The 15,819-nt window shown below is 34.6% G+C and overlaps 1 protein-coding gene and 1 long non-coding RNA gene across 4 annotated transcripts; one reads left to right on the top strand and one right to left on the bottom strand.

Moving 5' to 3' along the window:
- Nucleotides 1-706: 706 nt before the first annotated feature.
- On the top strand, nucleotides 707-9,917 carry LOC148689463 (uncharacterized). Of its 3 annotated transcripts, none has more exons than XR_015958192.1 (9): nucleotides 707-874; nucleotides 1,816-1,880; nucleotides 2,368-2,506; nucleotides 2,766-3,589; nucleotides 3,674-3,728; nucleotides 4,036-4,182; nucleotides 5,210-5,338; nucleotides 5,952-6,039; nucleotides 9,699-9,917. It is a non-coding gene; the product is annotated as an uncharacterized LOC148689463 (long non-coding RNA). The 3 variants fall into 3 exon arrangements; XR_015958193.1 differs by lacking the exon at nucleotides 9,699-9,917 and adding an exon at nucleotides 6,147-6,553; XR_015958194.1 differs by lacking the exon at nucleotides 707-874 and adding an exon at nucleotides 1,349-1,485.
- Nucleotides 9,906-14,192, bottom strand: LOC148689462 (uncharacterized). Its single transcript, XM_088688637.1, has 3 exons — nucleotides 13,561-14,192; nucleotides 13,330-13,396; nucleotides 9,906-10,547 (listed from the first exon to the last, which is right to left on the bottom strand). Exons 1-3 carry the CDS (start codon nucleotides 14,088-14,090, stop codon nucleotides 10,098-10,100), a joined length of 1,047 nt encoding a protein of 348 aa, XP_088544763.1. The 5' UTR covers nucleotides 14,091-14,192; the 3' UTR covers nucleotides 9,906-10,097.
- Between the last annotated feature and the right edge of the window lie 1,627 nt (nucleotides 14,193-15,819).

Here is a 15,819-nt window from a genome sequence, read left to right as displayed (position 1 = left end):
ATGTTGCTTTGTTGATCTCTTATCATAAATTTGACTACTGACATTTTATGCGACTATTTTAGATTGGTTCTTACTATTTACATGTTGGTAATTTAGGAAAATGAATCATCCTATTAATCATACGAATGCTAATGTCAACTTAGTTGAAAATGTTGAAAATGATTATGGTACACTGTGTAAGTATGTCAAAAAGCTCAAAAGAATGGAAAATAGAAGAGGAGGTACTGTGTTTCAATGCAACTATTGTCAAAAGATTTTTAGAGGATCCTAGGTCAAGTTTCATTTGTTAAAAAAGTCTAGAAATAGGATCGTCTCTTGCAACAAGGTTATTGATGAAGCTCTTGCAGAAATGAAAAAGCTAGTTCGAGAATGAGGGACTCTTTCTTTTTATTTTTTAAGTCATTTGGGTGTTTTTTTAGTTTTTCAAGTTTGAAAACTAATTTAGTTGTTTAGTGAATTATTTTTTTAAATGTTTGAAGTTTATCGAAATAAATTTGAACTTGAATAGTATATTTGAATGCTTATTTTATAATATTTAGATATATTTATTTATTTATATTATTTTTAATTGCCGTATCCTTGCCGTATCGTGCTTTCGTTTTTAGAAATTTGACGTATCCTCATGTCGTGTCGTGTTGTATTGTATCCGCATTTCCGAGTCCGTGTCCATGCATCATTAAATGGATTTATTGTGTTTGGGAATTTCAGGATTTTGGATTTTGGTTGGTTTAGGTTGCTGCAGATGGGGGCTTTGGATGTAAGGCGGTGGTTGGCAGACACCGAAAGGTTGATTACCCTCCTTATGGAAGAGACTTTGTGAACCATCAGCCTACTGGAAGGTTTTGCAATGGCAAACTGGCCACTGACATCAGTGGTAAGTGGAAAATTTAACTTCCAAAAAAATTGCTTTTTATTTAATGTTGATCTGCGTAGTGTTTTTAGTTAATAGAAATTGACTGGTAATTAACAATATTATTACCATTTAGATGCCTTGAGTTGTTCTTATTGAAAGCATTTAGTTGAATTCTACTATTTACAGCAAACCATATAAACAATGATATGTAATTCTGAGAGGAGAGATTTAATGGCATTACTATGTTTTTAGATCGATTCAATGATGCAAACTGTTAATTTCCCTTGCAGTTACTTTTATTTCAAGACACTGCACTCTTCTTTCAATCCCGCATTCTTATGAATCCTCGAAATATTATTTTTGCGCAGAATTAGTTTGCCAAATCCACATGACGGTGTTAAAATTGAGAATTGTTAAAATAGTATGATTTACTTGGAATCTGACGGTGTTAAACTGCGGCAAATAAAATTTTCCTGTTGTATTGAATTTTCGAAGGGCTTCCTTTCCACTTTGATAACTCAGCAGCTGCAAGCAAAGCAGAGAGTTTTTTTATTCAAGAGCAACAATCCAGAACAATTTCCATGGGAAGAGTCACGGATTTCTATTTCTTAGCTCTCACTGCCATTGTCACTGTAACACTCTCTCTCTTCCTCTGAAAGATAAATCTGAATTTTTGAGCCCTGATTTGTTAGTTACGCAGTCCTTGGAACGGAATACAAACACAACTCGACAATAGGGTCTTCATGTTGTCCCACATCGGAGGATTATCATAAAATTTATAAACTTTATTAGGGTTTACATTAGGCTTTTCATCTCCAAATAATTCTTTAAATTTGGTTCCTTTATGGCTTGGATATGCATACAATCATCGTTTGGAATTTGGTTTTGACTGCAAATTTGGAATTTGGTGTTTATAGCTTTTGATTTTCTCGGATTTTTTACATGTTTTTGTGGTGATACAGGGGACGAATTCTAGGATGGAGGTGAAAGGATTTGGAAGAATCAGATGTGCCTATTCATTTGCAAGGTGATTGTTTTACAGCTTAAAATACCGTGCGAGTTTATTTCACTAACATTGCATTGGTTTTTTAATTTGATATGTTGTTTTGGTGTGTGAAAATCGAAGAACTTTTATATGTTCGCGAATTTGGTTGACACTTACGTGCAATTCATTTTGGTCAAGGCTTTGGTTTGTGGCCAGTTAGAATTCATTTTGCTAAAATAAGATAAATCTCTTTTTGAGCGAATCTGGGGTTTTGTTAGGTGTGGGGTTCTTTTGGCCTAATTTGTTTTTTAATTGATTTGGGGTTTTGTTTGGTTTGGCGTTGTGATGTTTCTGTGTTTAATTTGGTATTTCATAGTTTAGCTTACGATTGTCATCGGTTTTCTTAGACAGGGAGGTAATGTTCAATTGATGGAATGTTTTTAAAAGATATTGCTTTTAGAAGGTTCTTATGTTTTATATATAAGTATACTTTATACTGTAATGAAATTTTATATGAATAAGATTTCAGTCAGAGAGATACATAAAGATAAAGACAGGTTGAGCGATAAAAGCTCAGCCACAAGTGATCAAGTAGTGTATTTTGTGTTTCCCTTCCTCCACTGGGAAGTTTGTGAAATCGCAGTGGTTGGAACGCCACATTGGTTTGGGTATGCTCTCTGTCTCAGTGTTGTGGGGTGAAAAGTTATCTGAAAATAATGCATCGCGATTCTTTAATTGTTTGATAATGTTTCCATTGTTTTAGATTACATTGATCTGTATTATTTTAAAATATATATAAAGATTAGTTTATAGGTGTATGCATTTAATATTGGATATATGGTATATTTCAGTTTATTTGACATACAATTGCATATAATTTCAATTTTCTCATGCAATTTTTGTCTGAGCTTCCGAATCGTTGAACAGGATGATTCATACTTGGATAGCTATGTCAGCACAATTGGCATTGAATTTGTAAGCATTTTGTCAGTTTTACACAACTGATTCATTTGATTCAACTCTCGCTAATCTCTGTTATTTATTGTGTCGTTTAGAAAATTTGCAAGTCATGAACACGGTGAACTATAGATGAATTCAATTACAGCTTCCCTTTACATTTCCAGAGGGAATGCCATTGAAAGTAATCCTTCTCACATTCATATGAATAAATAATGATTCAGAGGTTATGCCTGGTAGACAAGTTTCCAACACCGAGTCCAAAGTATAAGAAATGACGAGCTGTCAAGGTTCTTATTTCTTCACTTATCTGACTTCTTGCATTTGGCTTAACACCTAAACATGTCTTATCTCATCTACGTGTAGATTACATTTTGTTTGTGCTTAATGGAATGTTGAAAAATGCTCAAGTGCATCGTAAGTTCTTATGAACGTTTGATTAAGTAAACGTTTGATTGTGTATTTATTTAAACGTTACAATTAGTGATATACATGTAAACGTTACATTTTGTTTGGGCTGGATTAGTCACAGACAGAGAAGGGGGGAGGGTGTGGAATGTCAGGGTGAGGAGGGGAGAGGGAGGTCTGCATCTCAGAGCCCAGCTCGAGTCCTCAGGCAAAACCCTATTGTTCCCTGTTTTTCTTCTCAGCATCTTACAAAACTATTTCTTTCTTCATATTCTCTTTATGTTTGGCTGAAATTCTGAGTTGCCGACTCCCACTGTCTTCCTTCTCGACTCATTTGCCAAAATCTTTTCAGTTTCTGCAGCAGCGGCCACCACTCTTCCCCAAAGGTAAATTTCTCTTCTCTTTCTTAGATTCAGAATCTTCAAAATCCTCATCTACATCGTTTGATTTCTGCAATTTCGATTCCACAGAAACATGGACTTGCTTTGTTCTCTGTGAAGCTGAGGAGCAGATTCGTGAGATTGAGTATTCTTCTAAACCCCTCTTTTTCGTTGATGGGTTTTGTATATATATGGGTGAATTTGTGTATTTCATTCTTCAGTTTAACTCCTTTATTGTCATAGTGTTACATACATATAATATTGAATTTCGTGGAGTATAGACTAATGCTTAGTATTTGATGCTGCTGTACCTCGAATTTGTTTCAACTTCTTTTATATAGGATTACCCCTTATGAAGAAGTGAACAAATAGGGTGATTCTTAAATTTGCTAAGATTTGGTTCCACAAAATTAGTTTTACATGCAATAAGAATACTGCGGACCAAATTGTAGGTCCAAACGTCGCTTAAACATGATTTGGATGGTAAACCTTCTGTTGATGTACCAAGCTGCCCAGTTTTAGTGTTTGTTGATATAAAAGATGAAAAGCTTGGAGGACGACTCTATAACGAATTTTGCTACCGTCTTAATAAAAAACAGGTATTATTCTCTCTTTGTAATTGTCTCTCCCTGAAGAAAGGCATTTTGAAATTATTATTTTAAAAAATAAATCTGACCTGTATCGTAAACATGCTTAACTTGATAGTTTTCAAATTATAATTTCTTTCCTAGGTCTTTGCTGTGCTGGAAGATGACTTTGATTCTAAGGCCTTCTCCAACCCTGGGCGAAAACTCAAATTTCAACTTCTATTCCCCCCCCCCCCCCCCAAAACTCAACCCAACCCAAGGCTAAAATGTGGCCTAAAACCTAAAACTCAAATGGAAGCCAAATTTAGCCTAGGATTTAGTAGGGCTTACCCACTATATATTATTTAGTTTTATATTTATAAATTCATTGAATCTAAATGTTAAGATCTAATTTGATGAAATTCAACAGTAAAAAAATAATTTAACGGTCTAATTTAAATCTAACGGCCAAAATAATTTAAAAAAAAAAATCTTTCATTTGTTTTATATTTTTTTATAGTGTTTAATGAGTTTCATGGTGTTGAGTAGTGATTTTCAGTATTTGTTAGAATTTAAATATTTTTAGGTTAAAATGTTCATAAAATTAAATTAGGATAGTCTACATAATTTTTTATTTTAAAAAAAAGTTACTTTAAGAAAAAAATTAGTCTAAAGTCATTCTTTAATAATCTGGGACTAAAATTTTAGGCCAGAAGGGTTGGAGCAGAAAAATTGGTTCTGGGTTAAAACCTAAATTTTCTGGGCTAAAAATTTTAGAGGATCTTGAGGGCGTGCTAAAGGAGGTTTATGGTACTCTACATAAGAGTAAAAAAATATGAGTTTGCTGATGATATTCAAAAGAGGACGAGAATTATAGTGAGTAACATGTTAAATTTATCCCATATGGCCAATTGTTTAACACTTTTTCTTACTTTTTATTTTTGTTTTTGGATTTGTATTTATAATTTCAACAATTTCTTACATAAATTTTGGATATTTTTTCTTTAATTAATCTTTGGGTTGTGCTGTAGCTGTCTTTCTAACATATATTTCTTCTCAGATTGTTGGTGGGGATGATGTGGTTAACTGGATTCTTGGAGTTATTTGTGATTTGAAATTACCAGAGTCGCCCTCCATTGTGCCGATATCACATGGGACTGATAATAAAATTCCACTTTCGTTTGGATGGGTAGGACATCTTTTAGTTTAAGAAAGCCTCTTTGAAGGGATCAATTATTTTTCTTCTTTTGTTGTTGATTGAGGTGGGTTATAGGAATAAGGTGACGTTTTAGAGTTGAAATTGTTAAGTGTTTTTCGTGATGCTCTTTCATTTTCTTCTTAGTGAAAAAATGTACTGAAGTAACAATGCAATGGTGGTGGGAATAAGCATTCTCAGGTATCTATGGATGTGTGATATGAATTAGGTGGATGATGTTGAAGCATTAGTCAATAAAAAACAAATAGGATCTCAGATATCATACATTAATCCATACATTAGTGCTTGAAAGATTAGCTGCTAAAACAAGAACAACACTCTTTTTTTGCTTTTTTGTTTTGCTGTTAAAACACGTGCCTGGCATGCAGGATATATATTTTGCCATCTTAACTTGAAGGGCAATATAAGTGCTAAATGCATGATGCTTATGTTTCTAAGGAAACATAGCATTTTTTGCAACTGTATCTTTTGTAATCAGCTCAGTTGAATGTATATAAAAGCCAAACTGCTTATCTTACCGACACCTTTCACTCATCGATTCCTTTTGTTCGCTCATGATTATGTTGAATTTTTTTTTTTTTTTCAGGTTAAATGTCTTATTCATGTGGTTAAGGCTGGTGCATTTAAGTCCCGCAACAACGTGCGGGCATTTTGCTAGTTCACATCTAAGAATGGTAACTGATGAGTCAATATTCATTTATATTTTATCTTAATCTTAGTTATAATTTACTTGTTATTTTGGTAGAATTAAAATGTCTTGTTCTATATTTTCCAAGTGTAGGACATGCGAATTCACTTTGGGCATAAAGTGATGAAACTGACGATTTTTTTTAGTATTTCCAATTGGAGAGGGTTTGTGAGTTTTTCAAGATGATTGTGTCAAAATTCTAGATTTTTATTCCATTTCATTTGACCGAGTGAAGAAATAAGTGTTGACTGCTTAGCTTTCCCAGATTGACGTTTAGACGTTTAGGCATTTGGACAATCAAGATGACATTTTTTGTGGAAGGATCCTTCTGAGTATTTGAAGAGGATGTGTCAAGTTTTTTTTTTTTTTTTTTTTTTTTTTTTAAAAGAAAGATCTTTTGTGACCAAATTGCAGCTGATTTGGTCAGTCAAAAGTTTGATTTCTTATGCAGTCTAAATTTTAAACCTTTATATATTATTTTAATTAGATTTCCCAATTTATTAGAAGGCCTTGATTAGGTAGGATGAGGAATAAAACTTCTATAAATATAGTGTAGTCGTTTATCAGGGTTTTCTACGCACTACTTTGGAGAACTCTGGCATAGCTTTTGGATTTTGTACTTCAATTACAAGGTGTTTTCTATCCTTTATTTGAATGATATTTTGCCCTTTAATTATGAATAAGCATAACTAATTTCCTTTTACTAGGGTGAGGCCATGAACCTTAACAAGAATATGTAACCTTTATCAACTTGCTTATGATGTTATGCATGCATACTTTGAGTTATTAATCACAATGGTTAAACTATCTATATTCCTTGATGATATGCTACTGTTTGGATGTTTACACAAATAATTTGATGCAATTTGACACGATCCGACCGAAATCAGGGCATACTGGCCGTCACGTGAGGGTGACGTAGCCATGTGCACAGTGCGGAAGCTAAGATAATAATAAAAGTACGAATAAATAAAAACCAAACTACAAAACAGAGTAGTTAACAAACAAGTGCAAGTGTAAGGGTGATAACAATATTCAGAGCATAGAAAGCCTAGTGTAGTCCAGAGGAACAACACTAACTAAACACACCCATAAGTACACTGGTGATAATCTATCAGATATGTCATGGATTCCTCGTAAGCCACCAAAAGAGCAACTCAAACTAGAACCTGGAGGGGCGCAAAACAGAAAGTGTGAGTGGGCAAAAACAAAGCTTTTCAAAATCATTTCATTATCAAAAGTTCTAATCCCTCGCCGTAAAACCTGTATAGTTCCCAGAAAATAGAATATACACATATATCGAAAACATGCTTAGAAATATGCCATGTCGAACGCCTCCACATAAAATGTAAGTAACCCAGGTAATGTCAATCAATGCAAGTAACATGTCAGCCGGAGTCACCTAACGTGACCTGTACAGCTGAATCTAAAGCTCAAATCCCCAACTCAGTAACTATACCTGCACAAGAGTCGGAACCACCTAAAGTGGTCTGTACGACATAACTGGGTGTAAATAAATACGCTTAAGTGTTACGATCACGTGAAGACTAGGCGAATAATCGCGGGTCACCTACGAGTCGGAACCACCTATAGTGGTCTGTACGACAGGACTGTGCACCTAACTTGGATCCAAGATGAGCGTGTGGTGCGGGAAGTGAACATCACGTGAAGAACTGTGCCCTACTCTGGGCGGGAGCACTAACACCAGGGGTGCAGGTTATGAGCTCTCTATGCATCTCACATAACTACTACGTCACAACTATAAACCATAACTTACCTGGCACTTACCTGTGCGTCCGTATCACCAAACATACATATATGCTACTACTAATGCATAAATAGATATGCAAACGCTATGCATGGCATTTAAAACATATAAACATTCCATTTCATTTTTTGGGAAAAACCACAAGTATACAGGTATATACGGAAAACCAAAAGCCCACTCACTGGTATGTGGAAGGGTCGTAACCCCCTTGCCTCGAGTGACTACGCTCGTCCTCGGGATAGGTCTCACCTATATGCAAAACAACTATAAAAACGTCAATTTAAAGCACATAACCAAAACTAGGTAATAACTTCTCATACAATGCTCAAATGGGGTGTGTGAATACACCAACATGATCTACTCAACCTCATGAACATCCCCATATTTTTAAAATAATTTTCTGACGTCTCACACGCCCCCACGTGCCAGCCAAGGCACGGTGAGACGCGCCGACCACCCGCAGGCACGTGCCTGGCACACGGACGGTATCCCTAACGGGGTTAGGGAATATTTCGTCCAAAAGAAAATATATTCCGTTAAAACTAACTTGACGCCGTTAAGAATATTCCGTTAACTTAACGGAATATTCCCTTGTCTTCTCCGGTGAGTCTCGCCGGCCGCCGCCATCTGCGTTGCCGGAAACTGAAAAAATTTCAAAACTTCATATCTTCTTCATTTCTCAACCAAATTCCATGAAATTGGTATCAAATTGAAGCTTACAACAAGTAGAACAAAACCTTACCATTTTGAAGCCCTAAATCCAACGGAATCTTGTCGGAAAAACCCACGATATTCCGGCCAAACCTGCAACTCACTGAAACTGGCTTCCCGACGTCCAAAACGCTTCAACTTTCTTCCCCGAGCTTCGTGAGAGTGATCTAAAACTTCCTATGACCTTAGAAACTTCTAAAAACTTCATGATCACGTGTGCATGAACAATGCACAAAATCGGGATTCCCTGGTTCTCGGGTTTTCGAGGGTTTCACGTCCAACAATTGGTATGGATGAGTTCCTAAGCTTGCTAAGAGTCCAAAACCCACCTTCAAACCTTCGATCCGTGCATAGATAGTTGTCTTCGAAATGGTCCGTACACCTTGTAAAGAAAATGGAAGAAGTCCGAGAGAGAATAGAGAGAGAATGGTCACGGGAGTGTGGTATGGGTGTGTGTGTGTGTGTGTCCTGTAGAGTCAACCACCAAAAACAACAAAACAACACCCCACAACACAAATTAACGTCCAAGGGCATTTTTGTCTTTTCGCACCTGCGGTACAAATAATTCAGAACGAGCTGTCACACAATTTCTGTTGGAATGCCACATTGAAATTGAGTAGGCTTTTTGTGATTAGTATTTGTAATTTCATTTAAGGTGAATGCCACGTCTTAAGGGTTGTATGGATTTTCAAAAGGTTTTCACAAATCTTAATGATTCTTGCATGTTTAGATTGATCTGAATGCCACAAACGGATTGTATGTTATAATATGTTCTAGCTTGTATGACACAAGTGGAATATGAATTAGGAAAGCCTAACAGTTGCATGTTTTAACTCATAAGTAATTGGTAAAACTGTAAACCCTAGTGGGTTTTTACCTTTGATTTTCTCAAAATTGGCTTTTTTTTTTTTTTTCCTGCCAAATTTTCATTAAAATTAATTTCTTTTATTTTATTTTCCATTCTTTTATTTTAATTCGCAATTTCAAATCTTTTCCTAAATCTTGTGTTGAATAGTTAGCTAAGAAGTGGTTTTAAGTATTTTTGTTCATATATTCCATTTGGAAAACGATTTCACTTGAGACGTTTAGACCATGATTACTACGTTCTATTGTAAGTGTTTTTTTATATGATTTAACCGACGGAAGGTACATATACGTTGTTACAGGATAATATGAGCGACATTGCACTGCCGACGGAAGTCAGAAGTCAGAACTTGTAGCTCCGAGTCCTTTATCCAGTTTTTGGATTTTTATTCTATTTCTTTATTCTCTTTTCAAAAAGATAGGATTTGGGCCGCATATTAGACCCTAACCAATCAAAACCAATTGTTATGAGCAGGTGCTGTAGAATTTGCGTACATGAAAAACTTGAGTTTTGATTATCATTGCATGGCCTTACCTTTATTTGTGGATTTGGTTTTCGGATTACCACATCTTTCGTATAAACGGTACAAATTAAAAGCAGTGTGACATAAAATATGCCTCAAATTATTCAGTACAGATAATATGTAGACTTGGGTGCAGTAGTGCTCATAACAGATAAGGATCTGTACATCCTCACTCTCTTAAGATTGCTGATGCGCAATTCGGCGTGCAAGAACTGAGCCGTCGGGCAAGTGTGCGACGTAACATCGATGGCCCATCGTGCTCAATGGGGCACTGCCTCCAGACCCAAAAACCACATCAATCAACCAGGTGGCAAATTCTCCAATAAGAAAAGCTCCGGCAATGCCCGCTGTTATTCCTGCCATGAGTACTAACAAAGCATTAGCAGTGACCATGGACGCGAGGGCAACACCAACCACTTCTCCTATCATCGCACCACCAATTGATGCTGCAGTCACTACAGCATCACGCGCTGCCGTTTGAAGAGGGTTATCTGCTGAAAATATGTCCCATACCATAAATCCTGTAGCAAAAATAAGAACAGCTATGCCAGCAGCCCCAAACATCTTTGAATAGGCGGTTACATTAATATTTGCCCGCCCCGATGCAAATATTATTTTTCCGAACACCTATACGTACATAGGAACAAGTGAAGTTTGGATATATAGTTAAAAAAACAATTAATGAAAATTTACTAATAATAACGACAAAAAAAAAAGAAAAAAAAAAGAAAAAGAGCACTGACATTTTCTTAAATAAATTAAACTTTGATAGCAGTATTGTAAATAAGTTAAAGTTGAAAAAAGAGGCAGTGACATTTTTGCTAATAAGTTGAAGTTTGAGAGGCACTAACATTTTCATAAATAAGTTAAATTTAGCACTGAATGTTTATACACAAATAGAGCAACTGTTTATACACAAGTCACCAAAAAACCATGACCAGTGTATAAAGATTTAATCTTATCGCGTATAAACAGTACTCGGTGGCATCAAAGTTCAAGTTATTTACAAAATGCCATTGCTCATGTTTTTTTTTCTTTTCTTTTTGATTTTTTTGTTTTTTGTGTTCTTATCATTAAGAAAAGTTTATTACGTTCTTTTTTGTTAAATAAAAATGTTTGTGAAACTCATTTTGTTAGTTTTTCATAGCAATACTAAGGGAAGGGGTAAAAAATTGAAACTATTAAAATAATTTAGGGAATGAGAGAGCTTTGAGCCCAGGACGTATTCGGAAGTGGAAAGATTTTGACATGGCTAATCCAAAATGGTTTCATGCTAATACAAAATCAATTAATATACTTTTTTGATAAAATTTAAGATACTTTTTAGTTGTTGAACAAATACTAAATGACAAGCACAATCTAAAATTTTGAAGTGGATTAATCCAAATGTTTGTAAAACATGCGTGTTTTTAAAAGCGTATGTCAAATGTGTTTTATATACGGAGAACTTAGGTTCCTATTCCTTAACTTTTTATTTTATTGATTGAACCTTATTCTTTTTCAATTTGTAATCAAGGTCTTTTGATTATTTTTATTCAAATTATTATTTAAATAATTAAATATTAACATGTCATCATATTTAAAAATTATTTAATCGTCAGTACTATGGTCTAGTGATATTCCTTTTCACTTGTAAGTGAGAGGTTTTTGATTCGATTCTCGCTAAAGGTGAATTTGAACCCCCATTATTGCTAGTTCATTGTGAGGCTAAGTCCACCCCTCCCCCTTAGTGTAGATAATATCGCTTATTAAAAACATATTTAAACATTTTCAAATATATTTGTTTAATTTAAAAAAATTATATTTGGTATATTTATATTTATGGTTAAGATATTTATCATATATGTAAGATCCCACATCACCCAGGGAAGTGATCCTTATATGTATATTCCCATCCCTACCTAGCACGAGGCCTTTTGGGAGCTCACTGGCTTCGGGTTCCATTGGAACTCTGAAGTTAAGCAAGTAGCGCGCGAGAGCCATCCTATGATGGGTGACCCACTGGGAAGTTCTCATGTGAGTTCCCAGAAACAAAACCATGAGGACGTGGTCGGGGCCCAAAGCGGACAATATCGTGCTACAGTAGTGGAGCGGGCCCGGGATGTGGTGGACCCCGGGCCGAGATGTGACAATAAATTTCTAGAGAGCTGATTCGTGGCACCACTTTTTTTTTTTTTTAAACAATTTTTTACCCAAGTTTTGTAAGGCTTATTTCGTAATGTATTTCAACGATCTAGATCGTCTACATTTTAGAACATCGTTCATAGATTATCCTTGCAAAAATTAGACAAATTCAAAGTCATTAAGACATTCATTTGTAGTGAAGGAAATGGACGAATACATTTCCACAAAGAAACACTTAATTTAATTCAATGGTCATATGGTTTCAAATTTGGGTGATTTTGGTAAACATGATATTTGAGAGAAGACCTAAAAAATAGACGGTTCAATCGTTGAAATATATTACAGAGTGGGCCTTACAAAAATATATGTCAAAAGTTGTGTAAAAAAGTGATGTCACAGATCAGCTCTCATATTTCTGTTTTTAATTTATACTCTTTTTTTTTTAATTTGCAACCCATTTTTAATCCGCAACAATTTTCATTTTAGCTTTAGTTGGTACTCATATATTTAATTTCTTTTTGTGCACCTTTTTTTTTTTTTTACTTATATATGTACTCATAATTTTTTTAAATATTTTATTTGTACCCTTAATTTATTTCTAATATACCTATTTTCATAAAAAAAAAATGTTGCCACTTTGTTATATGTAAAATGTGCCAATTTTTAATGTAAAATATACCCATTTTTTTAATGTAAAATCTAGTCACTTTTTATCTGTAATTTACCCATATTTTATAACAAAATGTATCCTTTAAAAAAAAAAATGTACCCATATTTCAAAAAAAATTGACAAAAAAAAAAATCTGATCAAATTTTACACATTTCAAATTTTGAGGAAAAAAAATAAAAATTCCCACTTGGTGTTCAACCTTGCATGATTTTAGGGAGGAATTTTTTTTTATTATTAATACTAAAATTTAACATTTTGTCATTCAATCAAAATATTCAAATTAATAAAATTTCAGTTTATGATTTAGGTCAACCAGAGACGGAACAAATGTTTCCCATGTATATACAATCTAATACCAATTCTTGTCTTTATCATTCGAATGGCTGCAGTTTTGTTTCCAGTTTTAGGCTTTAGAATATTTACTAAAAAGTAAAAAGCACCTATTTTCCAAAAAAAAAGTAAAAAGCCCCTAATGTATATGAGTCACTCTACGAGTGAGGATGTCCTAAAAAATCACCGACTATTATCAAAAAAATTTAAAACAAAAGTAAATATTCAAGTGCAGTCGTAACTGTGCAGTATAATGATATATAGCAAATCCTTAATTAGTATTACCCGTATCTTTACTACATCTTCCAGTTCTTCGAAAAGACGTCCCCCGTATCCAAGGTCTGTCTGATACCTGCACGAATGGTGCACCCATTAATAGAGACACTGATCAATGTTATATCAAGTAATTGTAGAATTTGTCAGAAAAATAAAAACAAAAAACAAAAATAGAACAATTCTTTTGGTCAAACAATTGTATGTATGTAAATATATACAGGATATACACAGCATACATACTTCTGCACTAGTTCTTCAAACGACTTGCCGGTTTCCTTGATCCATCTGGAGTATTGGCGTGATGCTGGACTTTGACTACCCCTGGCGATCTCCAGCATGTCGTTCCTGAATGTGGAAGCTTTTTTTGCCAGCTCTTCCATGTTAGTCAGATCATCATCCAGTTCAGCACGAAGGCCATCGACATGCTTTTCAATCTTGTTTACGTAATCCATTCGCACACGAAAGTTGCGCACGAACTGGAGTGCATGGTTGGCAGCGTTTACAACATAACCGTAGATGTCGTGAGCAATAGAAGCCCGATCGTTGTCGTCATTATTAAACCAAGGCTCCAACTTACTACCACTATCCAAAAGCCTTATCGCCGATTCGTAACAAGCTTTGCAATCTCGGAGGTATTTCGCGAGTTTGGCTTCGTATTCAAACTTGATATTCTTAATGGCCTCAGCTTCTTGGTAGTAAATTATACGAGCAAGCTTGCGCAGCTGCTCAGGACCGAGATAGGTAAAGTGATTAAATTCTGCCTGAGACATAACGGAGGAGGAGGAGGAGGAGGAGGAAGAAAACGACGCACAACAACGGTGGTGGTGGTAGTAGTAGTGTAAGTCTTTCTAGGTGGATGGTTTTATAGCTTTAGTTCAAAGCGCGACAAGTGAGCTAGCCTGTTTATATATAGTGAAGTAGTGGGCGAAGCCTCTCACAAGTACATTCATGTTTTTGAATGCATTATCTGAAAAAAGGAGCTTAAACGCCCAAAGACAAACTAAAAGACAGTCCATTTCAAATCAATTATATCCATGTTTAATCATGCTTGTTGTTTTTGTTTGATTGATCTCATCTAATGATCCGAACTAAAAAGAATGTCTATTCATATCTTTTGTGGATGACAACTTTCAGGAGGCTTAATTAGTTTTATATGGAAAGTGGCTATCTTGGTCTCGAGTTAGCCACTTTTGATTGGTTTTCCGGCCAAAAAACGGCGAGTTAGCCATAAAAAAAAGTACCATTCTCTTCGTCTCATCGAGAAGTATGATTTTTGTTTTTGAATCACTTGATTTCGTTGAGTATTGAAGAAGTTATGAACGCTTAAAGTTTACCTAATTTCTGACGAGTTTCCAGTTTTCCCTCGGACCAGTCAACTTTGAGGCTATTTTCCGGCCATCTCCGACAATCATTGGGCTTCCAAATAAGTATAATCTTATTCTACACTTTCCTATTTTCATTTTGATATATTATGGGTCGAATTTGGTTAAGAAACAATTGAGTTACGAAATTTTGAAAATTGCCCAAACTTCCGGCCAAGAGCTCCGGGACACTTAAATGAATTTTTAACAGAATGACCAAAATGATGGATGGTGAACAATCTCAGGGACCACTTCTATTGATTTGAAATCTGAAGGACCAAAGTGATGTGTTATGCAAATATCATGAACCATTTTGAACATTTAACCTTATACAAATGATAGTGAACTCACTATTTAGGCACAAAAGCCCTTGATCACCATCTTGAAACACTTACGCGGATTTGACTGGTCTAATTATACAAGGCAATAATTACCAAATAAAAAAAGACCTTGGCAATTTTATTTTATTTTTCCTATTGGTATACAGTCATATCTAGTAATAAAATATGATGTCATGCATGTGGCTCTTTTATTTATTTTTAAGTAGGAAATAAAAATCAACACAAAAATCTCTTGATCACCATCTAGAAAGACTTAAGCAGAATTTTTTTTTCGACACTTACTCCGATTTGACTGACCTAATTATACATGGCAATAATAAAGGCAACAATTACCGAATAGAAAAAGACCTTGACAATTTTATTGTATTTTACCTATCGGTAGGCAGTTAGCACATCCAGTACTAAAATATGTTGTCATGCATGTGGCTCTTTTTTTCTTTTTCTTTTTAATCAAAATAGGAAATTAAATTAAACACAAAAATGCCTTGATCACCATCTATAAACACTTGCCCGAATTTCACTGACCAAATTATACAAGGTAACAATTATCAAATAGAAAAAGACCTGGCAATTTTATTTTATTTCTCCTATGGTAAGTGTTATTGGCACTTCAAAAATCTTATTCTACACTCTTCACAAATGTATTTTTCTTTTCAAATATAGAAAATTTATAGTGTAAAATGAGATTTTTGGAGTGTCAATAATAATTACCTCTCTTATTAGTAGGCAGTCATATCCAGTAATAAAATATATTGTTACGCACCAGGCGTTTTTTTTTTTTTTTTTTTTTGAAAGTA

This window comes from Pyrus communis, chromosome 17, assembly GCF_041283825.1.
Source record: "Pyrus communis isolate YQ-2024b chromosome 17, ASM4128382v1, whole genome shotgun sequence".
NCBI lineage: Eukaryota > Viridiplantae > Streptophyta > Magnoliopsida > Rosales > Rosaceae > Pyrus > Pyrus communis.
Note: the sequence above shows the minus strand (reverse complement) of the source record. Positions and strands in the feature narration are given on the sequence as shown.

Coding starts and splice junctions, on each gene's coding strand:
- LOC148689462 (XM_088688637.1), bottom strand. CDS start 14,090: ATGTCTCAGGCAGAATTTAATCACTTTACCTATCTCGGTCCTGAGCAG. Junction 13,397..13,560: donor TTTGAAGAACTAGTGCAGAA/GTATGTATGCTG, acceptor CCATTCGTGCAG/GTATCAGACAGACCTTGGAT. Junction 10,548..13,329: donor AAGATGTAGTAAAGATACGG/GTAATACTAATT, acceptor ATGTACGTATAG/GTGTTCGGAAAAATAATATT.